Here is a 26,900-nt window from a genome sequence, read left to right as displayed (position 1 = left end):
AGATGTTATATCAGATATCATAAATTGAAAAAATATTACATGCACACTTTAGGGGTAAAAAGATAAGAGAAAAACTGATAAAGGAGTTTGTTTGTTTTTTAAAGGCAGAATTGCAGGAACATATTTTGATTAAAAAAATGAGTCAGTAACTGACACTCACCTGATCACTGGTTTGCATACAAGTGCTGTTTGTATGTCAGTGTGGCCAGACTGGGTGTGATATAGTGGTTCTCTAAAAATGTTCCACCTGCATAGGAAGTTACTCTTCTATCGAGTAAGAAAAGACAACTGCTCTCAGTTTGGTATGACTGTAACACCCACCAACCCAGATGATGAGTAGGGCATAAACTAAAAATGTGTTCAAGACATATGACATTTGAGAGAACATTTTGAAATGTAAAAACCTTTGGATAACTATAACCTTATGTCTTGTTTGCAATATAAAAAGCAGATGCAAAGCAAGCAGTTACTGCCTCAACAGGTTTTGGTGTTGAGAGATTGAGTCTTTCTCCTGAGAGGAAGAATTTGAACAAAAGATTGGCTATGTGGAAATCTTATAAAGACTTAATTTGGTTTGTGGCAGCGAAGTGCCAACATTTCTCAAAGATATAGATTCAGGTGCTTTTTCTTTTGAGCTGTACTTCAAGTTGAAAATTGATAATCACAATTTAGCATGTAATGTTTGTTATACTAATATACTTTGTGCACCTGGGCTATATGGTTGAGCTCGTTTAAGCTGTGACCTAATTAAACACTCATCCACTCAAGTTTATAACCCAGTAAAAGTGAAAACTGTACCTCATACCAAGGCGTCTATTTATGAGTCACACTCTTTAACTACAATGTGGTAAGGAGGAAACATCAAGGTGTTAAAGCCACAGCATCATTGCAAGGTCCTATACGTTGAAGAAGAGACTGTGTAGTAACATTATCGACTGGGAAAACGTTTTCTGTGAGTACATTTTCAGCCATGGATATATATTCATGCCAGCGTTTGAACATTTGGCCATCAGTAATCCAACGATTCATAATTCATAAATCCAAATCAAATTAAAAACCACCATCAACATAAAGATCTTTATTTGAGTCTCTACACGTAGCAAAAAAATGGCTTAATATCTTTGAAGTCAAGCTCAGACTTTTCTTCTGAGAAGGACTCTTTCAAGTCAGTGTAGCAGCAGATATGAGAGCATCGATGTCCTGTATGGCTTTGGATGTCCTCTGAAGAGCCTCGGCTATGCAGCTCTCATTCACCTGCTCAACAGTCACCTGCTCTACACGACTATCTTCCAGTCGTGCACTTCTTTTCTCACTTCCCAGCAGGTAGTTATTCTCCAGCAGGACTGGGCACAGGATGTTAAAGAGCACAAACATTCCTTCATTCCTGCACATGTAACCTGATTACCACCTAATGCAATTACAATAAACATGCTTCATTTGTTCAATTTCACACCAAAAAACTGTTGAAGGATACAGTTGAATCGTTTTATCTTCTCCAGTTCTGCAGCTACAAGATCTGACCTGAAGTGAGCAGAAAGTAGTATGGACATTATAAACAAGCTGGTAATACAGAAATGAACATATAATATGTAAATATAATAAGAATGATCAGAAAAATATAACTCACCGACTTTCTACCGTTTCAACAGTTGTAGGATTGGTCAGGTTTACTTCAAGTATTTCTGGTTTAGAAAAATGTCTATCCTATAATCCAGATAACAGTCAATTAAGAAAACTGAATACTGTGTAAATAGATATTAATAGTAGTAGTCACAAAAGATCTGTTCTTTCACCTCTTGTAAGCAGCTGGGTGTGACTGGGAGCTTCAGCGATTGCTTGGCTTGGTCGTAGCAAGCGAGGATCCTGGAAAACAGTAACTTGATGGTCGGAGAGTTGAAGGAAATAAGGTCACCAAATTCATGAGAGTGATGAAGCAGCAGCTTACCTGCTCGCACGATTCACAACAGAGCATATAGAGTACACCTGTCCAGGCACATCAGGTGGAAGATTGTTCAGGTGGTACGTTACCTCTTTCACCTGTGACACAATCCGTGATTTAGACTTCCATGTGCAGCTTTCAAAGGATAACATGCTATTGCAATACAGCACAATAGATATTAAGATGAGAGTCTTACATTTACCCTCCCTGACTGGAGCTCAGGCTTGTGATGGGTGAAATAAGTGTTAAGGACACCGTTAGACCGGATGACTGATCCATCTCCTAGAGAAACCTCAATGACTGGCACAGCCCCGCTCAGTATCCTACACAGAGGACATACAGGCACGAACAAAGTGAAGCTGCAAGCATCATGTATCACTACAAACACATTTGTGTGTTTGAAGGGTTCCTACTCAAGAAATGATGAGCTGAAACAGAATCATATAGTTGGAGAACACAGTTGAACGTTTAGCAGCTGAAGAGCCAGATGTTTCCCTCAGATATTAATGGCTAAAATGAATGAATATTGGACTTCAAGTGAATATTCATGTTGCTTCTTATCTGCTAAATGAGTAAAAGAGCAACTGTTTGCTAACAATGAGATGATATGTATTTTTGTGTGTAAAGCTGTATTCTGCCCCCAAGTGGTCAAATAAATTACTTACTGGAGTTTTAGAAGTTGTTTTGTGATATATCTCTATTTTTTATTTTCTGCCTTTACCAAACAAATAATGCTTGAACTTAGCTTTTAATCATAAGCTTGTACACAATGAAAACCACTTCAAAGGCAACATTTGATGAAATATAATATAAGGCCTCAGATTGGCATGTTTTGTCACAGTTTAAAGATAGAATTCAGAGAGGACTCAAGTTTACTCGTGATCTTGAAACGTCTTGAAATAATTCACTCTGAAAATGCAGCTTGATCAAATATTAAAAAAAGAGAAGACACATTTCATAGATATTCAAAGCTCTTGTTAACTTTCAAATCTGCATACCTGTAGATCACTCCTTGACACCACATCACTTTTACAGGATCTGTTGCAAAGTTTTGATCTGATTGTTCGTTTGTGGCCAGGGGGTCTTTAATTTTCCACCTTAAAACACATAAGCAAAGAAACAACAAATCAGTCAGTGAACAGTGTTAAAGAGAGTGGTATATATCTGTTATGTACTAAAGCCAGCTGATCAATGAACCTGTGCCAATGAGGTGATGAACATGTGAGAGGCAATGACTGAGGAAGGCCAGATTTGATCTCTCCAATATTTAATGTGTGTATTCCGCTGTCTGCCTGGTTTGAATGCCTGGTTCCCTCTGCTTCAACATCTTCAGGAGGTTCAGAGAGACGAGCTGTCCAGTGGTGGCGAGCCAGGGAGAGAGGGTAGTGCCAAGTGTGGGCAACGGCAAAGCAGGAGTGATGCTGGACCACTGTGGTGCACTGGTACATCTCCTCTGGCTGAAAAGGAAGAGAAGTTAAATCCTCCATCAAAGCTGAGATGTAAGCACTGAAAAATCAAGAAGAATTACCTTTGGCTGGGCAGCGCTGTGGGTGATGATCCCAGGAGAACATCTGGATTTGAGTGACTGATCCCTTCTGTTTTCCTCTTTGGTCTCATCATCCCCCTGAAAGGTCAGACTGCTAACGTGGTCTCCACTCAATTGCTGCATGCTGTGCTGCTGTCTGTGAGTCTGGCTGAGGCTGCATGTGAACTCAACGGAGAATTCTTCGCCCGAGGGAGACAGCATCAGAGCGGCTCGTCCCTCCTCCGACCTGATGACGGTCTCACCTCCTGGTCCGAGCTCCGCATCACAGGAGGACCAGGCGGGCCAGTGCACATCTGAGTCGATACTGAAAAAAGGCTGCAGGGTAGGAAGATATGCAATCAATAATATCATAGCCCACTTTTTAAGAGGGACATACTGGACAATCAGAATCACTCTTTGTACCTTTTTGTGGGCAGCAGGGATGAGCTCCTCTGGTAAATACGGTCGACTAGCATATTTATTCCTAAATGTCAACGCAGCTTCCATCAGGTCCTGTGAAATAACAGCGGATTGAAGAAAATGTGGCAAGCAAACAAGAATATATGACATATAACTATCTTCATACTTCAAAAAAGAACCAAACCCACTCAGTAAAAAGCACTAAAATTTAAAGATTTTGATGACTTCAAAACAGTTCAAATCATATTTAGCAAAATAACTATTATTACTCAATAGTCATTGAAATATCATTACAGTCGTTCAGTTATGGAACAACTGGGTTGAGGAAGTGAAAACATGTAGAGCATTTAATAAGTTTAAACAAGTGTTTAAAAATAACATTGAATGGAAATGAGATGGATGATCCGAGAGGGAAACTGGCATAGTAAGACAGGGAACAGGAAGTATAGGTTGTTGTTTTGTTTGTTTAGTTCTGACAGTTTTGATAGTTTTATTTTTTTGATTGAGTTGTGTAATCAATCAAAAACATTGGGGGCAAAAAAGTTGGAATATTTATGTTTAACATCAAGTTTATTGATAAAATATAAAAAAGGGTCTTCATTAGTAGGCCCATTCAAACATAAATGTTTAATTATGGTTATTTTATTTTTACATATATTTTGATTTCGTTTTTAGCATGGTCAAAATAAAAATCTAATCTAACTATAAGCAAACTGTGCACTTATCCCTGCATAAAGCCGTTTGTTACTTAGTTATGGTCCCTGATGTCAGTACCTTGTAGGTGCTGATGGTGAACCTGGTCCTCTGTCGGAGCCTCTCAGGGGGCTGCAGAGGATGACCACAGGGGTCTTTGGCTTTCACCAGAATGAACTCACAGCCACATGGAGACAGCTGCAGCTGGACTCCGTCTCCACGGCGAACATCGACCGACTCATCTTCATACATGACCATCAAACTGACGCTGGAGTGGGTTTCCATCGTTTAAACTTCATAGAGACAAACGGGACCCTGCTACACCTCTGAATCACGAAGGCGCTGAAACTCAAAACATTGAAGCGTCACTCAACGTCAACAGGAAGCCCCCTTTTTTCCTAGGATGGCGAAGTCATCACCCACCCTATTCTGCCTCTGATTCGCTAGTAATCGTTGCCTTCGTTGGTTCGATTGGTCAGGTTCAGGCAGGAGGAATGTGATTGGTTAGTGTTACAGTAAGCGTGTCATTACTTCGACGTCCTAGGAAAGAAAATCGCCAACAATAGGGGCGAATTGACAGGAAGTGCCCTTTTTCCCCCTCCTTTTTCAAAACTTGATTAATTAAAGTAACATTAGGCACATTATTGTGAACAATCATGGGAAAGAGGGGTTGTCACAAACAGCACATTAGAAATAGAAAAACAATTAAATACAATAAAAGAAGAAAAATAAATTATACATCAAATAAATAAAACAACAGAATACATTAAACTGACATTCTAACCGTTTTTACAGCCTTCTTATAAGTGCAAGAAACTTAAAATAACGACTAGATTGATGATGAAAACTGGTTTCTCAGTCTTTCTGTTGTAACCGTAAAAAAACCCAAACAGAACCTGTTTATAGAATAAAGCAAAATCAACCATGAATGTAACATTAATAAAACTAGACAACTCTTGCCAGTGTCGTTCAGTGTAGTAACAATGCCAAAATAAATGAAGTTAATTTGATATATTATTATACTTGTATTACATTTATACAGAGAGGACAAACAATACCAATACAAAAATAAATAACACAGTATTGAGCAAAAGTGTCATAAAAATTAAAACTAAGCTACAACAAAATCTGTAAATAAAAGCATCGTTTTCATTACCTTCAAAATATCATTTGTGTTTATTTTTAAAACTAGAAATAGGTCCACAGTTATTAAATAGGTAAAACATATGATTATTCCGGTTGAACATTTACACAGTGAGATTTTATTTTGAAGGAGTAAAACGGAAGTGAGTGTATGTGGAAGTGCAGATATTGATGTGTGATCAAAAAAGTGAAAAGGTAATAAATGTGTGGCCGTCCTGTTCATGCAGCGGAGCACCCCCTCCTCCAGGTCAGTATTTTTTATTTATTTATTTATTTTTTTTAACACATATGGCCCTAATACGCTGTCGTAGAGCATCCAGAGTTGCTGCACTCATTTGCAGACAGAGTGTCAGTAGCTGTTGCTGGTCCAGTCTGATGGCTGGGAAGGTACGATCCCATCTTCATGTGACCTGTAGAGGGCAGCAGAAACAACATCACTATTAAACTCCAGGAAGAAGAAGAAGAAGCAGTAGGATCGGGCTCGGTCGTTGCTGTCATCAGATCACATCAAGACGCATCCAGGCAGTTCAGCTAAAATAAGTGACTCTCCTTATTGCAATGATTACACCGTCAACCTGTGGTTTCGCAGTAGACACGCCGCAGCTGCAATGAAGGTGCAGTGTTGTTTACACAGCCCGTGTTGCCAGTTGTAGCTCCTGACTGTCGCTAGCAGCAGCTAATGTAAAGGCAGCTTCTTGTATCGGGGAGCTGACGCTGTAGTTAGCCTCGACTAGCCTGTGCCAGCTAATTATCAAAACCGTCGTTTACACATCGACTCTAGAGTCATTTTAGTCATGAAATTAATGAAGTAAACGTCTCTTGTTATTGGAGGTTGGGTTAGTTATTCTTCAACGCTAATGTCAGCTGTTTAAAAAAAAATACCTGAACTACTTGGCTAATTGCCTGCTTGTGTTTTGACAGTGAAAGCTGCCTGCACGGCTTCGTTGTGTTACACTTGCACCGGTGTTTAACTGCATAGTTTAGCCACCTCATCTATAGTTAGCACCTATATGATATGTGATCTCTATACACAGAGTTGTTTCCGTGGTAACCAGGTGTATAAATGCTGGTAGAGATGCAGTATGTTTAAGATGCTGTCAGCATACAACGAGACCCGTGTGAGGAGGACAGAGAAGACTGAAGTGAGGGTGTGTGTGTGTGTGTTTGTATGTGTGTGAATGACAGGCAGGGGCCTCATCCATGTGGGCTTCATGCTGTGGTCTGCTGAATGAAGTCATGGGTACAGGGGCCGTCAGAGGCCAGCAGCCAGGGTTTGGGGCCGGCGCTGGACCCTTCAGATTTGCACCCAGTGCGGGATACTCTACATACCCGCCCACCAGCTCAGGGAGTCCCAGTCTTGTATGCAAGGCCTGTGGCCAGGCCTTCTCAGTCTTCAGGAGGAAGGTAAGGATGCTCTGTGTGATGCCACTCTATGTGAATTACCCTGTTTACTGGGTGAGTGCATGTGTAGAAACATAGGGGGGATATCAGATTAATATTTAAGACAGAATTACTAATTATTTGCAGTACTGTAAATGATTCATATTTTAGAATATCACTTAATCTTAAAAAGAGAATATTAAAAGGATAAATCTCTTGTATATAGCAGAGTGTAACTGACCACTGGTTTGTAAAGAGTTGAAACTATATGGGAAAAAATGAGCTAAAGTTAATTTAATTTTCACCCAAAGGATACAGTTTCTTAGTGGAAACGCAGTGCAGTTCTAGCTGATGCAGAAACAGATGGACAACATACTGGTTCTGTGATATCATCTTCACAGGGGTTCATGTTCATGTATGGCTCTGGGTCTTATTCTGTCTGAACCCTGTGCTTCACTTGCTCACCGTGCCAGTCTAATCCCATGTCTTGCATTTATTACTGTTTGATGTTTGTCACTTAAAAGAAATGAGCAGCCTCCTGTCACTGTGCCTGGAGAGGGAGAGCAGATGTGGATGATTGAAAAATGCAGGAAATGTTTTCTGGCATTGATATGCTTCCCAGGGACTTGTTAAATATTGTCTCTTTGCCGTCTGTTTTTTGTCATAATTTAATATTAAAATTTTAAAATAAGTGGCAATTATAAACATTTGGCCACATCTTATGTCAAATGTGGTATTCTGTTACGTGGGATTTTTGGCATTAACTAATGGTAGAAGGTGTGCATAAATGATGGCAGATATTTTCATCATCTTGTTTTTCTTCACTCTGTTTCTTCCCCAGTATATTTGCTGCGACTGCAAAAAGAGCTTCTGCTCTCTGTGCTCCGTGCTTCAGGAGAATCTGCGCATTTGTTCCACATGCCATTTGCTAAAGGCAACAGCTTTTCAGCGGCCGCGGCTCATGCGTCTAAGGGTCAAGGACCTGCGTCAATACCTGCTGCTCCGTAACATCCCCACCGATACCTGCAGGGAAAAAGAGGACCTGGTGGACCTGGTGCTCTGTCACCAAGGCATTGAAGAGGAGGAGGACCTCGAAACAGGCAGCCTTCCCTCACGATCCCTGTATACGACGACCCCTTCTACCACGCAGTCTGCCTCAGAGCTATCAGCTTTCGCCGCCTCTCAGGAGGAACCGCTCAGCAGGAGTGATAGCTCTGATACCAACCAGGTCAGTTTAAAACACCACACATCAGCTAACTCCTTAAAATGATCTGTGGAGGCATAGGGATAAGTTTCTTAGCCTACATATATATAATATTGTAAGTAGTCATCACTTCACCTTTTTGCTCATTCTGGAAACTTAGCGGTCTGATAAAATACTGAACATGGCTAGTGAAAATTTGGATTTTCAGTGATGATGTTACATTTGTGAACAGTCCACATTAGTGTTATTTGTGGCAGTGGCAGACCTAAATGGGCATGGGTGAAACAAGAAAGTGTGGTTGAATACCAAACTTTTGGCATTCTTAGTGCCTTATGTCATCAATTGAGGGAGAGTATTTGTTGAGCTGCCACGAATGAGTATATGGGAACCACTTGACATGTTACCATAGACAAATATACAAAAACAAAGTGTTGAATTGAGGTTTGTTTCGCATCCTGACTTTACTGCAATTTGTAATCCAGGAACCGATCGGGATTCTGAAATGCAGGAAGGCGAAAAGTAAAAGGGAAGAATTAGCACACACAAACTGGCAGTGAAAAGGGAGCTCAGCTCCAGGCAGACAGGATCCACTATAAATAATTGTACTTGGCCTGCTTAGAGGAGCAGTAAGCTTTTCTATGAATGGAAGGTAAGAGGTATTGTTGTTCCCAGGGTTTTAGTGACCTGTCTGAAGAAAGTCTAATCCAAATCCTCTGTGTACTGACTTGTTCCTCGCATGTAGACTACACTTACAGTCTGTGGTCGCTATTATTGTATTGCAGGATATAGGTGATGCCACATCGGTTTCTCTCCTCAACTTGGACCCCAGTGAACACACTCCTGAGGTGATCTTTGTCTGATTGTCATATTTCTTACTACTCTTTATGAAAACATTCAGGTATAGAGTATTGTCTAATGCATTTCAGTTTTTGGCTGAATGTTAATAGAAATATTTGGTGACAAAGCATTATATAATTATAATTATAATATAATTACTATATCATATTCAAAGAATATAATTTTGTATTGCAACACTTGAGGAGTAAGGAAAACAATTTGACGGTTAAAAATGAAATACGATTGCAATTGAGACTGCATCAATACCAAGTTAATTAAACCTGCATCATTTTCAATCTTGACTGTTTCAGGTGAGTCCTCAGACGCGACGTCGGGCCAGAGCTTCTCTCTCAGACATCTCCAGCTTGAGGGACATTGAGGGCCTGTCTGTCCGGCAGTTGAAGGAGATCCTGGCCAGGAACTTTGTCAACTATTCAGGTTGCTGCGAGAAGTGGGAGCTGGTGGAGCGAGTCAGCAGACTCTATAGAGAGTCAGAGGAGAACAGGAAATCCTGTGGGTATATTTTTGTCACTCTTGAGTAAATACTGCGTGCTGTTGTTTATTAGGAAACGATACAATATGTCACAATTTACTGTACTGTGTATCTAATCAACACAAGCATGAGCTGTAGTTTAATATCGTTTGTAAGCCTGTCACTGTGCTATATATGCACGTAGTAATTGAGTCAAATTTCTCTTTTGCAGTGGAAAATGTGAGCAGTACGATAACCACAGGTAAGCTGTCACCCATCTGTGTGCGCAATGTCCTCGATACCGCTACTGGATACCACATCCTGTTTTTAACTTCATAGATTCCAAATACTTCTACAATATTTCTTGAGCTGTACTAATAATTTGCAATATCTGCAGCCAATCATACCTGAACACAAGCAGTCATTCAAAAGAGTGTCCTCATTCAGAATTATGATTATTTGTCTCTTACTTTACTCCTCCCACACTTAAGTGGTGGCCTTCCCCCCTCCTATCTGCAACGGTGCCATTGGAGGTAAGGATTCGAGTTTCCTCGCCACCGTTGCCGTTGTAACACATGCCATCTGTGACTTCGCCCCTCCATCATACGAACAGTGTCACCTCTGCTTATGATCACACCACCTCTGTATTCGCCGTGAAGCCATTCTCATGCATTCTCATGCCTCCCTATATGTGGTCCTTCCCTGCAAATGTAATGTAATGTACTGCAAGGGTCTCTTGCGGCTTGGTGCAAGATGAAAATTAATGTTAATTTATTCCACTTAAGAAGATGGTTTAAATATTTCAGTTTCCCTTTCATTTATCATGCTCCAGCAACATTAATCCACCATGAAATCTATCATCCTTCATGTGTTCACCATGTGAAGCTAATTATACTGTGAACTGCAGTATGTTAGCCGTTTATGTTCAGTCCCTCAGCAGCACGCTGCCAGTGATATAAAGACTGCGGTTGTCATAGAAACATCTTGACACATAGCTATAATCAGGCGTTGACATTTTTCAAGAGTTGGTGAGGCTGACCTTACCAAGATGAGGCTCACTGGATAGGATGAGGTGTTTTACTGATCTGCTGAGTACTGCGCCCACCCCCTCACCCTCCTCACTGCATGGTAAAGTCAATCTGTTAAATGTAGTTTTCGAACATTTCCACTCCCCTTTCTGTGTCTTTGATTTTCTCTCACAGATGGGGAGAAAGGTCCGCTGACGATCCATGATGACAACCTGTGCAGGATCTGCATGGATGCTACGATCGACTGCGTTCTCCTGGAGTGCGGCCACATGGTGACCTGCACCAAGTGCGGCAAGAGGATGAGCGAGTGCCCGATCTGCAGACAGTATGTCGTGAGGGCCGTGCACGTCTTCAAGTCCTAATGCAACACTGCAGCAGCACAACAGCACCTGCTTCAGAGCAGTAGCAGCTCAGACTGAGACTGTACCTTAAATCAACCACGCAGCTCATTACCTTTGAATCCCCAAAATACTTTTTTTTGTGGATGTTCCATGTTTTTATTCCCCAAATTCTCACTTTATTTGCACATTAAAAAACTATGGAAAACATGTTTTTCTTAAGAATCGAACTCTTCAGTTTCGCCAGTGAGCATGAGTCGTTTCCTCCAGTAAACATATCTCTCATTCCTAAGGGTTTGTTTTGCTTTCTAACGGATTTTCAATGCAAAGAATGTGTGGCACTCGGCCACGTGCAGGCTTGTTATACACAACTCATCACCCTCAGATCTGCCTATAAATTGTAGCCGGCACTCAGCACCTCTCTCTACAACTGCTGCAAGTGACTACACATCTTAGTAACAGCGAGGATGACACACACCAAACCTCCCCACAGAAGAGAGGGGGTGAGAGAACTAGGTGCCAAATAATGGGTTATGCCCTCATGCTTCTCACCCATTTTTTCCCTCTACTGTGTGTGGGCCAGTGTGTGATTCTTCAGCAGAAAGCACTTTGTTCACACTGTTAATGCACCACTGCTCACAATCCACTGCAAACTATAACTCAGTAAAGGTGGCTGAGGTAGGATGTGTCCTAATTCTTGAATACTTGTTCAAACTAGAGCTTGAGTGATTTTGTTTTTTTAAAGACCACTAACTTTGTAAATGTCAGCTAGGGAAGCTGATCAGAAAATCATTGAGCTCATGTTGTTTTTTAAAAATTAGAGAGCAGAGATACTCGAGTGTTACTCAGCCCACAAATGAACAGGCGCTCTGCCCTTGTGATTCAAGAATATTGGTGATTGATGATTGTGATTCATGTTTTGTTCACTTATTTTATTATAGAAGCGCTTATCGTAATGCTTCGCACAATTAAAAATGATCATACAAAGTCTGTCATTACAGCAATAGCTAATCTCCGCTGTCACCTCAGTCCTGTCTCTGCACTTTAGCGGAGACAAAACAACAAAAAAACGGTGCTAATTCATCCGACCATCTTCCCTGTTTTCCAGCTGAACTGTGGATGTGAAACTGAATGTTTTTATTTTATTTTTCATTGTCGTCGTATATTGTTGGGAGTGGAATGAAGTGTCTTAATGCTTTCAGTTGATTTTCTCTTATGTAGGAGTAATGTAATGAACTAACTATTCAAAGATATAGCTACAAGTTTACTGATACCTGTGATATATAAAGTATATAGAAATAAATACTTGCTAATGTACATTTGCATATATTGATCCATATGAGATGTATATATCTATATTTTTTTTCCATTTGATTTGAATTGTGTAATATCAGATTATTGAAATGTCCCTGGGATTGGGTTAGTTTATAATTACAGAGTTAGGTTTTTCTTGTCAAGTGATTTGAAATGTGTTAATCTGCATAGGTTTGCTTGAAATATCTTTCTCTATTGTACCGGAGCATGACAACAGCCTGTGTGACACTGATTATGTTCCCCCCCCCCCTATCATTCCCATCCTTCCTACCTTATACAACTCTGGTCCCCCCCTTTCCCCCTCCGCTCCTGCCCATTTAGAAATATCCAGCTCTGTACTGTACCCACACAAAGTCAACACTGCTGCTATTACAGTAAAGATGTCCCCTGCCATTATTAACAGTAGCGGAGCTGGTTGCACTTTTCCTTTAGAGAGGGTGTAATTGTGTGCAAGGTTTGGTCTTTGTATTTGGGAATGTTGAACTTTTTATTTTGGTAATTAAAGATTTTAATTAAAAGTCTGTTTTTGTATACAGATGCATCATAAACCGTGTCCCTGTACTGTTTTTTGGTGACATAAACTGTATCAACAAGTTAGATATTTAATTTTAGTCAAGAATGTCAAACAGGCCATATTCTTAGTTTGTCAAATGTGAGGATAGGTACAAAATAGACTCACTGCATTTATTTTGGTTGTTGTAGATGATAGTCCTGCCCCGATTTACATTTTCCACATGGTCAGAATCAAAGCACACAATCCGTGGTTCCCAACCTGGAGATTAGGACTCCGAGGGGTTAACACGATTAAATAGAGAGGATGCCCAAAAGACATTTCTCTAATTTTTGCATTCTATTGTCACCACGTCATACCTTCTGCCATAAGTAGGGAAAATCAAAAATCAAACCAGATGAAAACACATGCAAGTCAATGGAGGAACATTGTTAAGAGGAGAGGACAAATGTGTATTTCCAAAAGTTTTATAGAAGCACACCTATCACTAAGAAAAACGAAAACACTCATTTGGTGCCCCCTCCCTTATTTGGCAACCACCTATGTGGCCTATGCCGTGGGCCGCCCCCCCTGACCAAAAAAACCAAGTCAGAATCACTGATTCATATTCTGCGGACCCTGAATGTCCAACATTTCATAGCAACCCATCTAATACTGTTGAAATATATTAGTGTGGACCACCTGACTGTTGGCAGAACACTGTCAGAGCCTCCTCTTCTTCTTCCTCGAGGGTCAGATTGACACATTACTTCATTTAAAGAGATCATAAAACAGAAAGGCAGACCTCTACTTCCAACAACAAATGAGCCTGATATCTTTTCAGCACTTTCAAACACCGCATGGCAAAGAAAAATCAAAAGACTCACTGATGGTACAAATGAAATTCTTTTAATGCATATTAGCACTTAGTTTTTGGATTTACAAATATAAACATTATCACATTCACCTGAGGCGATAGCAGATCAATTACAGCACAACACATCCCAAAGTACACACAACACCGACTGTATGGAGTTATCATTTCAACATTATGCAAATGAGTTATTTGCAAAGGTCTTTTAGTTGGTTGTTTATTTAAACCTGTACGGAGAACCAGGTGTGTGGGGCTGACTGCAGTATATTAAGTCAGTGCAGGTTAAACTGTAGGTCACACCTGCCTACTGTGACAGTCAACATCCTGGTACTGGCTCTGAATGTTACATCCCACTAACTGGGTCCTGCAATAAGCTCGAACAACCTCGATAAATTATTGGCAAGAATTATTCGACCCAGCTCTGTGAGACACCTATGTCAAAGTACAAGTTGCTAAATACATGAATAAATACAAACTGTAATAAAAAAATAATAAATTAATGTCGAAATGTTGGAGAAAACCCCCCATCAAACACAGCACTCAACTGTTCATAAAAGTGTTAACTGAAGACGAATGAGGTGTAACATGATATGAAATTTGTTTACTTAAATTTATAACTGTTCAAATACATTCTATATATATTTTCAGAGTGTTTATCATAGTTAAGTCAGATATTATTCCTGTACATGATCATTGTTTTTGTCTGATACTGAAGTTATTTGTGTCAAAAACTGATTTTGGCTCACAGGAGACACTGTCATATGAAAGAAAAAGTGAAGAATGGCACAATATTGGAGTTCACATCTTGTGTAGTCTCGCTGTGATATTCAGCTCCTGAGCAGGTGCGAAAGATGCTGTAAACTCATGAAATGTTGCTCGTATAAAAATACTGTGCTTTTCAAATATTCAAAGAATAAAAATAAACAACCCAACAGTCAGTTACAAGCACGTCTTATAAAAAGTAAAATCTCAACACAAATACATGCATGCTATTTCCTCTTTTCTCTGTCCAGTGATCGTTTATCAGCCTCTTACATTTGAAGAGTCCATTTGAGATCTCTATCCAGAAATCTCTGTCTCTCCTTTCAGTTTATTTTGACACTGAGTGAGAGACTTATCACAGGACCAGTTTGAAAAGAAAAAAATATTTGTTCCATTAAGTGCAAAGACCTTTCAGTCTGTTTTGTCCCGTTAGGAACTAGCTCGTCTTCTGCAGCAGTTTGTCCTCTTTCAGTCTAAATGGCACGCTCACAGACATCTCTGCTATGAACCTTTCGCAGGCCGTCTTGGTCACCTGCTTGCAGAAGCGGAGGTCAATTTGACAGATGCTTCCACAACGCTTGAAGAAGTTAAGGGAATGGTCTGTGACCCGGTTGCAAACTACAAAAAGAGGAACAGAGAGAATAACGATCAGTCACAAGCTTGATATTTAAAAAGGTGATGCATGCAGAGAATAATTTGGAAATCATTTAATTATCTTTTCTTCTTGATGCGTAACATGTTTTTTGATTTTGCTGGACGATCAAGTCCAAAATCTTAAAGTGCACGCTCTGTTGCTAGCACCAAACTGTTACATGCCAGAAAGACTCAAGGTATTACTTTGTCTTTGCAAAAGTTTGTTTGCAATTGACTTCCCTTAAGTGTTAAACCACACAGTTTGTGTCTAATTAATCTTCTGAAGATCGTGTGAACGTGTTCAGACCGTGCTTGGCTGATATCTCTCTGACCCCCTGTTAGTTTTGTTGCACGTGTTATGTTGGGAGAGTTGCACATTTACCAGTCTTCTTGGTTTATGTAGTTTGAGGATCTCATGTCTACCTGAACAAAGGTCTCATCAACCAGAGGGGTATTTATGTTACAGTATTTTATATTCACTCATCTTTCTGCAGTTTATGGTTTTTATTATTATCCACTGCTGTTTTGTGTTAATCTCAGTATGTTTCTCCCACACATAATGAGTATGGTAATGTAATAACGTATTAAGTACAGCCCACAACAGCCAATTATTCTCTGATTAATATCAGCTATGATGCAATTTGGTTGTTGCATGAAAAGGGTCATATTTTCTCCAGTTAACATAGCATGAACATATGAGAATGCAAAGATTTAAATGAATGTTAGCAGAAAACTCTGCTTACATGGACCTTTTTCACAGCATGGACCTATTTTGTCACTTCAGCAAAAGCGCAGGTGTTACTAATGACATTAGCGACGGTGCTGTTGTCATGACATAACAGTGCAACAGTGAGCCAGCATGCAAACTGCTGGGACCTTGAAACAACTACTGTCACACCACATGTCCTCCATTAAAAAGCCCTAAAAGGGCTAATTAAATATCTGCCACAGGTAATTAATTATTGTAGGCACCTGGACAGGCAGGAAGATGAGGTACAAGGCTGCATTAATTTACCCATGCTGGGTGCTCAGGACTGGCGTACATCATATGCCTTTTTCACACAAAACCAGTTTCTTGTTAGTTGGCATTATGTCATTACCCACCTGCGCACACACACAGCTGATTTAACACGTTTGGTGCTTAGTGCTTTTCTTAGGAGTGTGTGCGAGTGTGCAGACTGTGTTGATTGACCACGTTCATCCCTAACCCTAACCCCCGTTAGCTTTGTTGCATCTGACAGGGTCACACATATTCAACTCGTCCTCCAAATTAATGACAATATACAGTACATTGTACATTGAACCACACATAAAAGCATTTCTGATCTGCAATGACTACTGGCAGGAAATTGTTTGTCTGTGCTTTCCAAAAACATTAAAAATATACATATGCATTAAAAAGAAAAGTTTTGTGTGATATATCAACACTATGGTTGGTTAGGTTTATGTACAAAAAATGACTTAATTAGGTTTAGGGAATGATCACAGTTTGAGTTCAAATACATTTTTGTCAAGGTTTGGTAACCAATTATCCATTGTAGACTTCTGGAATTACTTAGAATGTAATGCCAACTGCCCGTTCTATTTAAAAATAACTCAACATGGTGATTGGTCTCCAGCAAGGCCACAACAAGAAACTGTGAAACCCCTGAAATGCTGATTTGGGCGGTCTCCTAGTAGAACCATCTAACTTACTACAATCCTGAATTTGTATATTCCTGCGCTGACGTTCCTCAGGTCCCTGTCCTCACCTGACAGGTTGATATTTGTGAGGGAGTCTCTGGTCGTGGTCCCTGCCGCCGTCAGCAGGTTGACTGACTGGTCGTTGATATGGTTGCAGTAGCTCAGGTCCAGCCTGGACAGCAAAGGCATCTGTCGACTGATGAGGCGCAGAGACGTGTCGGTGATGTCCAGCCCCGCCAGCAGCAGGTCCTCCACGTTCCGCAACTTGCAGCGGTTATCCAGCTGACCTGTCAGTCGATCACAAAGAACAAATTCAGCTCTACTTGTCAACCAGTTTGAACAGTTAGCATGAGCCTCCATGACTGAGCAAAAGGATCAGCTACAGAAAACGGATTACTTCAACTGAGTTTTAAAATAAAGTAAATAAATTTAAATTTAGTAAAGTGACATTACTTCAATAAGACTCTCAGCAGGTTATGTAATATTCTGCATCAATTGGACAATTAAAGAGGCTGTATTCAAGCATTTTAGCAAGCAAGACATTGGTAATCAAACCCCTATCCGTGGCTGTATTTAAACCAATGAGCTGACCTGGTCTGTTGTCTGTGGGAGGTGAAAGGAGGTCCCTCATTTGGGCATCTTTCAGTCCCTCCACCCACTGCACATCCAGGGTGCGTAGGAGAGGGCAGCTGGAGGTGCACAGGGCAGATACGGCCGCCCAAGAACACCCTGATAACTTTAACTCTCGCAGACCTGAAAGACACAGCGACAGAAATACTGACTAAAATACTGAAGCAGAAACCAAGCCACAAAAAAATGTATAGTATTCGTTCTCTATAGATGAAGAATTGATCATTGCTGGGTACCTGGCAATCTGTTAATAAGCCAGCTTAATTGTTTCTTGGAAATGTTGGTCCAACTGAGGTCCAGGGTCCCAGGCTGACGGCGGATAATCCCGCTCAGCATGAGTGGAGTGATGGAGGTGCATCGGTTCAGATCGATCTTTTTCCACAGTCTCTTATCGCAGCACCTAACCGTCAAAAAGAAACATGATCAGTCTTCATGTTACACCAGTACTCTCACAGCGGAGCAGAACACTCAATGAACGTAAAAAATGTAAACATGCTGTTTTAGCTGAGCTGTGTATTTACCATCTGTTCCATGTCTTGCAAACTCTCATGCAGACACACAGCTCCTGGTGTGTGAGATAGCCAAAGATCTTCATCCAGACCTCGCGCTGTATGACGTGGGTTTTCCCGTCTTTCAGTGGCAGTCTGTCGGGAGGTGGGCTTATCGGAGGAGGCCGGATGACATGCCGCTCCATTTGGACACACTTGGGCGGAGAGCGTGGAGGCACTGGCCGGTTGGTCGGCGTGCTCCTGTTGAAGCCCAGGGGAGTGATCTGACTGGGGTAGAAGTGGCGCAGTTCCCAGGGGGTCCCGTTCATCTCTTTGGTCTTGAGGTGGGGCCTCTGATCCCCCAGCTCGCTGCCGTTGCGGAACAGCCTCTTGGGTTCCTCGTTTTCGAACTCCGGCTCGATCTTGAGGGGCTGCCGGTTCTCGTTGGCCAAGCAGTCCTCCGTCTTCTGGATTTCCTGGTTCAGTGCTTTGCTCAGCTCCCTGCTCAGTTCCCTGTTCGGTAAACGGCGCTTACGGCGAGCCTTCGGACGCGGACCTTTCTCCTGGGTCTCGCTTCCGCCCTCGCTGCTGGGGCCGGCCTGCGGAGAGCTGCAGAGAGACTGGTCGCTGTCTGCAATGGGCGTTTTGAGGGACGGAATCAAAAGTTCGTTCTTGGAGTCTTTGTCGTCTACTTCGTCCTCAGTGGCTCCCAAACGCCTGTTCCTCTCCGCACTGCTCCGGAAGAGAGGCTCCTTTCCTTCTTCATCATCCTCCTCATATGCATCTTCGTCCTCCTCTTCTGTCTTGATTGGGTGCAGAAGTTTGGAATAATAAGGATCGTCTGACTTTTCCTGCAGGAGAAGACAGCATGAAAATGACTCACGTTACTCTGGTAGAAGTGGAATTAACTCTAAACACCGCATCTGAACCTTCTTATGTTACAGAATTAGAAGTCAGTGGCTCTGTGAAAGACATTTCTGACACGTACCTTCTTCCTCACGCTGAGGTCCTCTTCCTCATCATCATCAAAAAGCTTCCTCTTTTTTCTCAGCTTGTCCTCAGGCCTCGGCCGGGGCAGGTTGCTGGGGGAGAGTAGCGGTGGCTGTCGATGGAGATCTGTCTCAGGTCTGTACCGGGGTGTCTCCTCTCTTTCAGGTCTCCTCTTGGCTGCAGTAGAAATGTCCCCCTCCTCCTTCACAGGCTTCTGTTCCCTCAGCAGAGAGCCAGGGAGGTTGGAGGCATACTTGAACCCTGGACCCCTTTTTTGCTTCAATGCCAAGGGGGACAAAATTTGCAAGACAACTTTATACCTTTAGCCTATAGTGACGAGCAAACTCAGCTGTGCTACAGGCATATTTTAAAAAGTTGAATAAAGTCATCACTCGACAACAATGACGCATAGTATGTCAGTGGATTCCTGCTTCTGAAACAGTAACATGTGACAAACTTTCACAAACTAGACAGTATAAACAGGAAGTGGCAAGCTGATCTATGTACATAAACTGAAATGCAAAAGCAACTATTACCTATGAGTAATACACACACAAACACACTCAAAAAAAATCCTGTTGTTATAGTAACTGTACCATTTTCAGAGTTAAAAAACAGAAAACACACACTAGCAACCTGTTACCTAATATAGATCTTCTGACTCACACATATTTGTACTCACTTTTCCACTTTTCCCAGCATGGTTGCACTTGGGACACTCCCAGCAGTTAGGAAGCTCATCATTCACCACTCCTGATGCGTCGCTGACCTGATGAATAGAAGAGAAAATGATTTAAACAACGACGACGTGCTTCAATCGACTCCTGTGTACAGTTTGTTTAACGCAAACAAGACAAGGGAAGTGAAAGTGACTGTTTGGCAGGTCAGAATTTAACCTCAGCCATGCTGAACATGCAGACTCTTGCTTCACACATTAAGCAAAAAAGAGAAGTTAAAGACTCCTCCTTGAGCAATGTGCACTTCTAAATCGCTGTAATCTCTAAATTGTTGCATCTTATCTATAAGACTGAAGAAGGGGGGGGGGAAAACCTAACACTTTAACACCTAAGTTGTTGCATGCTGCAAAACAACTAGACAGTGCATGTCTGAAAAACTGGTTTGTCCAAGCCTGTGCTAGCAATGCCCTGTTGTGTTTTTAATAGAACAGTTACAAACAGGGTGTGTACAGCTTTACATTTTGTTTTGCTTTTATAACAAAAGGACTTCAGTGCTGCCACTAGTCAAGTTAATAATGACACTTCCTTTTAAAGGGAGTACACTCCATTGTTGGTAAGTCAGTCAAGTTCCTGATCATTTGTGGCTTTGTCAAATCGTCAAACATGATACTGTCATGTTTGAGTCATAAGACTTCTGACTCATATGATAAGTATGTTGAATGTTATATAAGCAACACAATCTTCATCCATTTACCTTCTGTGACAACATTACAACCATCTGAGTCACTCACATTATGTTACCATGTTCCCAGGATTCTTGGCACACCACTTTAACACACATGAGTCAACAAATGAATAACTTGGAAGAGGAGCGGTTCTCTGTTCCCAGGACGGCTCTTTGTACCTTGAGGCAGTTGGGATGGACGATCTCATTGCAGATGGAACACTCCATGAGCATGAAATTAAACTTGTCCTCCTCTTCTTCCAGTGTGTCCTCCTTCCCAGCCTCCTTACACACCACGCACACCGCCGTGTGGGGCAGAACCGGCTGCACAGATGAAAACACAAAGACAGTTTTACACCTTGTGCCTTGCAAACTTTATATCTAATATTCAAAAGAGTGCACCGCTGACTCACCGCGATGCACTGTCTCATAATGCAGGACTGCTTCATGCGCCCCGGCCCTCCGAACTTCTTCATGTCCTTGCAGAAGTGACACTCTCCACACTCGGTCCGGAGGCACGCCTCGCACTTTCGGCAGCGTGTCCTCCTGCGTCTGGCTCCGGACGAGCTGCGGTTGGACGGCAGCTTAACAGCCGAAGATGTCCCCATCTTGGGCTTCGGCCGGTTGGCTGCCCGCTGCTGTGAAGACACAAAGTTAGAGTGGTTAGATACAACAATGCAATGTGTGTCAGTGGGGGGAGACGACAAACAGTCTGTCAGTTATTACCAGCAAGGTAGTGTGTGGGTGTGCAACATACTGCATATTAGGCAGCTTACCTGTATTGAGCTAAGGGAAACGTGTGTACCAGGACTAACATTAAAATGATGCTTGGAATGTTACTCTAATATCATTAATGGATGAATCATATGTTACTTAACAAGTGTATGCATGTGTGATATTCATTTATTTGTCATAGAAGGTCATTCATGTTGCGTCATGAAGCAACAGGCAGTGATCAGTCAATTTTGAATGTCTAATTGTGACTGATGGATTTACTTAAGTGTCATGCACCACGTGATGCCAAGCCTTTGGATTTACAGTACAGCAAGAACCGAGATTATATTATAATAATAATAATAATAATAATAATAATAATAATAATAATAATCCATAATCCACAAAGTTAAAAATATATTTTTTATTTATTTATTATGAAGTATACAGGGAACTCTGCTTTAACTGCCATGTATTTTTCTATAAATGACATCAAAACAGAAACCTTTAATAAAAAGCTAATTAAAAACATATTACCTATATTATTTTTTTTACCTATGTATTTCTTTAACTGTGATGATTTTAACTGTAGGAAAGACTTCAATGATCCACTTGCCATTTAAAAAACAAACAAACACCTGTCTTGTTAATATGCATCACTCATGGGGATAAATGAAGAAAAGGTAAATGGAGATTAAAAGACTTGACACACACGCCACTCCAATTTAAAATCATCACCACAAATTCACGTAATTGTCTTTTTTTTAACATTTATTTTTAGTCTCTTCGCTGTTGCCATGGAAATGCAGTAAAGCACTATGAAAATAAGACAAATCATAGGCCATTACGGTGATTCTTGTTCTAGCAGGAGAGGTTACCTTGGCAACACATTTGCCTTGCTGGTGGCGAGTGTGTGCGCACAGTGGAGTGCAAAAGATGGATAAAAATAAGCACACAGAGGAGGTTATGTTCTTCTGTCAGGCTGTGAGCATTTTTGTCTGATGTCACATATTGTCACTGATTACTACACACAACAGCTCGCACTGTAATGATGAAGGTAGCTCCTTGAGCAACAAAAATACCGTGCATTTCATTCAATTCATATCTATCAAAACAAAAAAATTGAATTAGTTTAATAGTATTCATGTGCATGGCGATTTGGTTTTGTAGGACATTGGAGTGTTGTGGACAGGAAACACAGAGTGGACACATGAAAGACTGGAGCTGCATTTGCTGAGCTATAAAAAAACACCCCAGCTCTTTATTAATCGTCACTTTTTTAAATCTGATCTTCTGAAGTTAACCTGCAGCATCGGTTTCCATGGTGATCCTTTTTAAAAAGAGGAGCCAGATTGTGATTGTGAAAGTTAAGACAAAAGATACCCAGCTAACCCACTGATCTGGCTTTGTGGGTACAGGCCTCAGGTAAAACCTGATGGAAACAGAACAAGATATTCCAGGTGAACGACAATCTAGCTTAATGCTCTGTGAATGACAGTACTTGGAAAGAGAGAGAAACCAGTCCCGACTCTGTTGACTGTGACATATCAGTGGATTGCTAATGTAACTTCATAACAACATGTTCCTTCACGCTTACCAGAAACCCATCTTCTGTATTTGCCTTCAGGAAGATTTGGGAAAAATATAACCTTTAGTTCAAATGAATTTCTCTTGACTTGTTTTGTTATTCCTACACTGAAGGTTGTACTTATCCTGCTGCTGCTGTTGCTGCTGATGGAGCGTTTAGTCAAAATAGGACAAGATCCATCGGACAGCTTTCCATAAATTCATTTGATTACTGTTGAAAAATGGGAGGGAAACATAAAAAGCAAGGGCTGCTGTGACCGTCAAGTGAACATCCCACAATGTTTTACTTCATTCTCCCCACCTGCTCTGACACAAGTGTTTTCCCTAATATCCAATGAAATATCAGGTTCGCAGAGCCTTTAAATAAGAGTAACAGGTCGATTTGGATTTAAAAACCCATGCTCAATTTTATACACAAATTATGCATTTCATAAATCATGCACCCCCCCCCCTATTTCCTGGGCCACTTAAACCTGCACTGCCACAGTAACAGATCATTTAATGTGCTGCTTTATAAAATAAACAGTATTTTAAAAATGGCTGCAAACAGAGCAGAACACTATCAGCTGAGCCATCTTTACTGTAACTCTTGAGTAATATGTCAGGAATTTGGGATCAGTTTGCTGAGGCCGACGAACAAAAACATGGCCTATATTTTCAGTGCAGTCTTTTGACTCAGCTTCAGCATAGATTTCAGTGGGAAGTCACACGGCTCATCATCTGCTGCTCACAGGGTGCAAACATTTTTACTGTTTTATACACCGGTTAATGAATGATTTAATTTTCACCACTCAATAAATTAACATGGTTTTTGTCTGTCAGTGAGTGAAATAAATCTATCAGTTACTCGCATTATTTTACCAACAGTTGGCTGGTTTTAATTTTGTGCCACGGCTGCTCGTGCACAGTGTCCCTTAATGCACTCATAACAATGTGTCAAAAACACTGTTTAATGCACTGTGGGATGATTTGTTGGTTGTATAAACATTGCGTAAGGCGCAAAAACTAAGTCGTGTCAGCACTTTAACACATTACATTCATAGGTCAAGTGTCTTAAACTGACATGTGGAATATGGACCCCACTTTATAACAGATTAAAAACTTTGCTCTCATGGTGCCATCATTAGAGTCCATATTCCTCTTCCTGGTGACAAGCAAGAGGACAAAGTCATGAAATCAAACCAATCCCAATTTTGCCAGGGGGAGACTCGAGGGGTCACTGTGGACCCCAGTTTGGGAACCCACCAAGCAACAGAAGTAGAGCCACTTCATTGTTCCCTCTCCCCCATCCCCCCTCCTCCTCAGCCCTTTGCTTCAACAACATTTTGCTTAAAAATCCTCCTTAAGGGCACAGAGTGGTAGAGCAAGTTCAGGAAGTGTGAGGAAATTCATCACCATTTTCTAAAAAGGAGAAGTGGGAGGTCATTGAGAGCAACGTGTGTAAAATCACAGCTTGTGCCAGTGTGAAATTAGATGTTCTCACAGCAAGTGGAGGTCCTTAATGTGTTTGTTCAAGTCACAGCACAATAAAAGCTCAATCTGTAACGTTACTGGCTGAAACTGACTGTTTTCAGAGGTGGTCAGTACAAAATGGGTCAGTGTTGGATGGTGTCCGAGAAGGAGAGGATATCAATAAGCAGCCCGTGTCCCTTTTTACTCTATGTACACACAATTTGGTCAACTTTACCCCTCTAAACACAAGTAAGTCGTAGGAGAAGGTTTAAAAGGACACATTTTTCCTTTTCGATAAAAAGCAGAGCTAGCTTAAGACGCAGAGAAGAAGAGCGGGTGAAACCTTTAACGTTAACCGAAGACAACCGGGAGAAAAACACCACACGGCTTCTCGTGTTAACGCTACACTTTGATATATAAATATATCTATTTAAAAAAACAAACACGCAGAGAGGACATATATGAATTATGGGGAGCTCTGACCTGCTCAGACTCTGAATCATATTCCTCATCGTCTCCGCTCAATGACAAGGCCATGGCTCCTCTCTCTCATCGTTTGTGAACAGCAGAGAAAACTAACATGGCTGAATAAACTCCTCCAGCTCGGATCACCCCCCCCCCCCCTCCTTCATACAGGCCGCTGGTAGCTGTGTCCACTAGGTTGTGTTCAAGACACAAGGAAATATCAACCTCCAGCTTTCTAAATCCATTTCAATTCAATTAAATTGTGTTCAAATCACACTAAAAACAGTCGCGAAGGCAGATAACAAGAATGAGACATGCATTGTTAATAAACAGGGGTATGTAAGATATACAGGCAACAAAAAAAGTAAAGTAAACTGCATGGCATCGCAGGGACGATGTCGAACGTTTTAACAGTTTTTAACGTGTTACTTGAATGCAGCATCTGTGTGACAGGAAATAATGATAAGCAGGTAACAACGAGAGGGTTCACTCCCACATACATCCGCCTTCGCTTCGCTTCTTGCTTGTTTTTGTAGACTGGTTGAGTCAGAATGGTTGTGAATTTGATTTAACATCTTAATCCTTAAGGGGTTTGTGATTCAGGCACAGTCTGACCTCGACACCACCCTCCCCCCAAAATAAGTAACATAAACAAGTGCTCATAAAAAATAAGATGAAGATGGCTATTATAAAAGGTTAACAACCATGTCCACACTGTGCATCTAATGTAGATGTAAACACTCTCAAATTGATTAAAAAAATAAATAAGTAAGAGTCAGTACTTTAACGTTATAGGCATTAGTTCATTTTGAGATCCAGTGTACTTTAGAGCCAACACAACAAGAAGTGTGTCATGGGCTACTCACAACAACCAAACTATGATATAATAACAATGATATAATAGTGAATCATATAACACAATGTCGCAATATGTGTTATATTGAAAATGTTTTGCTTTGGCGCCACCCAGTGATAATGTTAAGGATGAGCATGTGGCAGACACCCTGTGCTGTATTCTTAGTTTTTGAATATAATTTAATTGTTCGATGACGAGTTGATATAAACATAAAAAATAGCCACTATTGGTAACAACATTCATATCATCTATTATCATATGAAATGTATAATTTCAGACTGTGCAGGGACAGATTCATTAATGTGTACTTGCATGTGATTGATGTTTTGGTCCCACGTGAGAAATGTCACTAAATTTGAGGCTGCAGTAAGTCGTAAGTCTTCTTTTACTTTACTCAAAATCTGGATTTTACTTTGTAGTATAAAATAGTTGTCTCTTGATGTGTTGATGAAAAAGAAGGAAATCACCGCTGACACGTCTCATTTGTATATTCAAAAGATTTTATTACAAAAGAGAACAGTGTTAAACATCCAATCTTGAGAGAGTCCCTGGTGCGGATCTGAGTCTCTCTCTCTACTCCAGTTTTGGCAACACTATATATAGTTCTGAACAATTGATCAGTCAAGAAAAAACAGCCTCTGGCCTGACTTTTAACCTTTAACCTAAGAAAAACATGTGTTCGAATGTCACAGGACAATGGCAGAGCAGATGTGATAGTATACAGCATCTATTTTTAAAAGGTACATTGTTACAAACTGTACCACTACTCTTTGCAGATGCTGCTCATGGTGAGGATAGTAGGCGTAACTATATGAAGCCCATTCCCCTCACTGACCTCGGCTAACTACAGCTGACCCCTCATACCGTCTAGTATTGCCAGTTATGTTTGATGGGGTCAAACCCAAGTCTCTGTAGCTGAGTGTTCTTTTCTTCTGTGCTTTTTAACCTTATTTCACAGTCAACTGGTACACATCTGTACCCCAAACCATGAGAAACTACAAGTGGGCTTTCATGAGTAAGCGTGATGTGTCTGTTGTTACTTAAGTGAGGAATGTACCAAAGTATGAAAGTGTACTTTTCATGTTCCTGCATTTCCCCGCTCTTCCTTAAACTATGTTCCCCTCAGATGTTGTGTGCTGCTCTGCCCTCATGTGGTGAAAAGCTATGATTTCCATTGACTGACTGTCTGCTATCTCACAAAACATATAGAGATGGTTCACAAACATTAAAGTGTGCATGTGTTTGTGCTACTGACTGATGGGAACTGAGTGGTTTGTTCATTGCCTTGAAAGGACTCGAAAGGTGTTATTTTGTCTCCATTCAGCCTTTATCATATGCCATCAAAGCACAGCTGGCTATATAATATATAATGGGCTGCCTACAATACTATAATAAAAAAGAATAATCAAATAAGTGAAGATTTAAAAAAAAATAGATAATAATAATAATATAATATTGCCACTAATTTGTAGGCGGAGTGTATGAAGAAAAGTTGAAGAGTTTGTGAAGGGACCAATCAGCTCCATGATCATATCTATATCTGGCTCAGAGGAGATCTGCTGCTGCTGCTGCTGCTGCTGTC

At 40.9% G+C, this 26,900-nt stretch overlaps 3 protein-coding genes across 7 annotated transcripts; 1 reads left to right on the top strand and 2 right to left on the bottom strand.

Moving 5' to 3' along the window:
• Window positions 1-1,161: 1,161 nt before the first annotated feature.
• c4h5orf34 (chromosome 4 C5orf34 homolog) lies at window positions 1,162-4,892 on the bottom strand. Its single transcript, XM_062417184.1, has 11 exons — window positions 4,659-4,892; window positions 3,888-3,977; window positions 3,468-3,800; window positions 3,137-3,396; window positions 2,938-3,036; window positions 2,142-2,262; window positions 1,946-2,037; window positions 1,794-1,863; window positions 1,628-1,704; window positions 1,475-1,521; window positions 1,162-1,343 (listed from the first exon to the last, which is right to left on the bottom strand). Exons 1-11 carry the CDS (start codon window positions 4,860-4,862, stop codon window positions 1,162-1,164), a joined length of 1,575 nt encoding a protein of 524 aa, XP_062273168.1. The 5' UTR covers window positions 4,863-4,892.
• Window positions 4,893-6,178: 1,286 nt separating this feature from the next.
• Window positions 6,179-12,841, top strand: rnf34a (ring finger protein 34a). 2 transcript variants are annotated; one of them, XM_062417636.1, is made up of 8 exons: window positions 6,179-6,334; window positions 6,906-7,124; window positions 7,942-8,328; window positions 9,087-9,149; window positions 9,453-9,654; window positions 9,846-9,875; window positions 10,105-10,146; window positions 10,816-12,841. In XM_062417636.1, the coding sequence occupies exons 1-8, from the start codon at window positions 6,329-6,331 to the stop codon at window positions 11,001-11,003; spliced, it is 1,137 nt and encodes a 378-aa protein (XP_062273620.1). In that variant the 5' UTR covers window positions 6,179-6,328; the 3' UTR covers window positions 11,004-12,841. The 2 variants fall into 2 exon arrangements, with proteins under 2 accessions (XP_062273620.1, XP_062273621.1); XM_062417637.1 differs by lacking the exon at window positions 10,105-10,146.
• Window positions 12,842-13,670: 829 nt separating this feature from the next.
• On the bottom strand, window positions 13,671-24,591 carry kdm2ba (lysine (K)-specific demethylase 2Ba). Of its 4 annotated transcripts, none has more exons than XM_062417635.1 (10): window positions 24,481-24,591; window positions 20,658-20,882; window positions 20,425-20,568; window positions 19,526-19,612; window positions 18,842-19,129; window positions 17,887-18,704; window positions 17,602-17,765; window positions 17,327-17,488; window positions 16,748-17,022; window positions 13,671-15,037 (listed from the first exon to the last, which is right to left on the bottom strand). In XM_062417635.1, the coding sequence occupies exons 1-10, from the start codon at window positions 24,532-24,534 to the stop codon at window positions 14,948-14,950; spliced, it is 2,307 nt and encodes a 768-aa protein (XP_062273619.1). In that variant the 5' UTR covers window positions 24,535-24,591; the 3' UTR covers window positions 13,671-14,947. The 4 variants fall into 4 exon arrangements, with proteins under 4 accessions (XP_062273619.1, XP_062273616.1, XP_062273618.1 ...); XM_062417632.1 differs by having other exon boundaries at window positions 16,804-17,022; XM_062417634.1 differs by having other exon boundaries at window positions 16,804-17,022; window positions 18,842-19,120.
• Window positions 24,592-26,900: the final 2,309 nt, after the last annotated feature.

This window comes from Scomber scombrus, chromosome 4 (assembly GCF_963691925.1).
Source record: "Scomber scombrus chromosome 4, fScoSco1.1, whole genome shotgun sequence".
Taxonomy (NCBI): domain Eukaryota; kingdom Metazoa; phylum Chordata; class Actinopteri; order Scombriformes; family Scombridae; genus Scomber; species Scomber scombrus.
Note: the sequence above shows the minus strand (reverse complement) of the source record. Positions and strands in the feature narration are given on the sequence as shown.

Excerpts from the sequence above, each read along its gene's own strand:
- c4h5orf34 (XM_062417184.1), bottom strand. The coding sequence starts at position 4,862 with ATGGAAACCCACTCCAGCGTCAGTTTGATGGTCATGTATGAAGATGAG. Across the intron at positions 3,037-3,136 it reads TCATCACCTCATTGGCACAG|GTGGAAAATTAAAGACCCCC; the intron begins GTTCATTGATCA and ends ATGTGTTTTAAG. Across the intron at positions 1,705-1,793 it reads CACCCAGCTGCTTACAAGAG|GATAGACATTTTTCTAAACC; the intron begins GTGAAAGAACAG and ends TCTGGATTATAG.
- rnf34a (XM_062417636.1), top strand. Across the intron at positions 9,876-10,104 it reads GAGCAGTACGATAACCACAG|TGGTGGCCTTCCCCCCTCCT; the intron begins GTAAGCTGTCAC and ends CCCACACTTAAG. Across the intron at positions 10,147-10,815 it reads CTGCAACGGTGCCATTGGAG|ATGGGGAGAAAGGTCCGCTG; the intron begins GTAAGGATTCGA and ends TTTCTCTCACAG.
- kdm2ba (XM_062417632.1), bottom strand. The coding sequence starts at position 24,534 with ATGGCCTTGTCATTGAGCGGAGACGATGAGGAATATGATTCAGAGTCT. Across the intron at positions 19,130-19,525 it reads ATGCTGGGAAAAGTGGAAAA|GCATTGAAGCAAAAAAGGGG; the intron begins GTGAGTACAAAT and ends TTGTCCCCCTTG. Across the intron at positions 18,705-18,841 it reads ACCTCAGCGTGAGGAAGAAG|GAAAAGTCAGACGATCCTTA; the intron begins GTACGTGTCAGA and ends CTTCTCCTGCAG.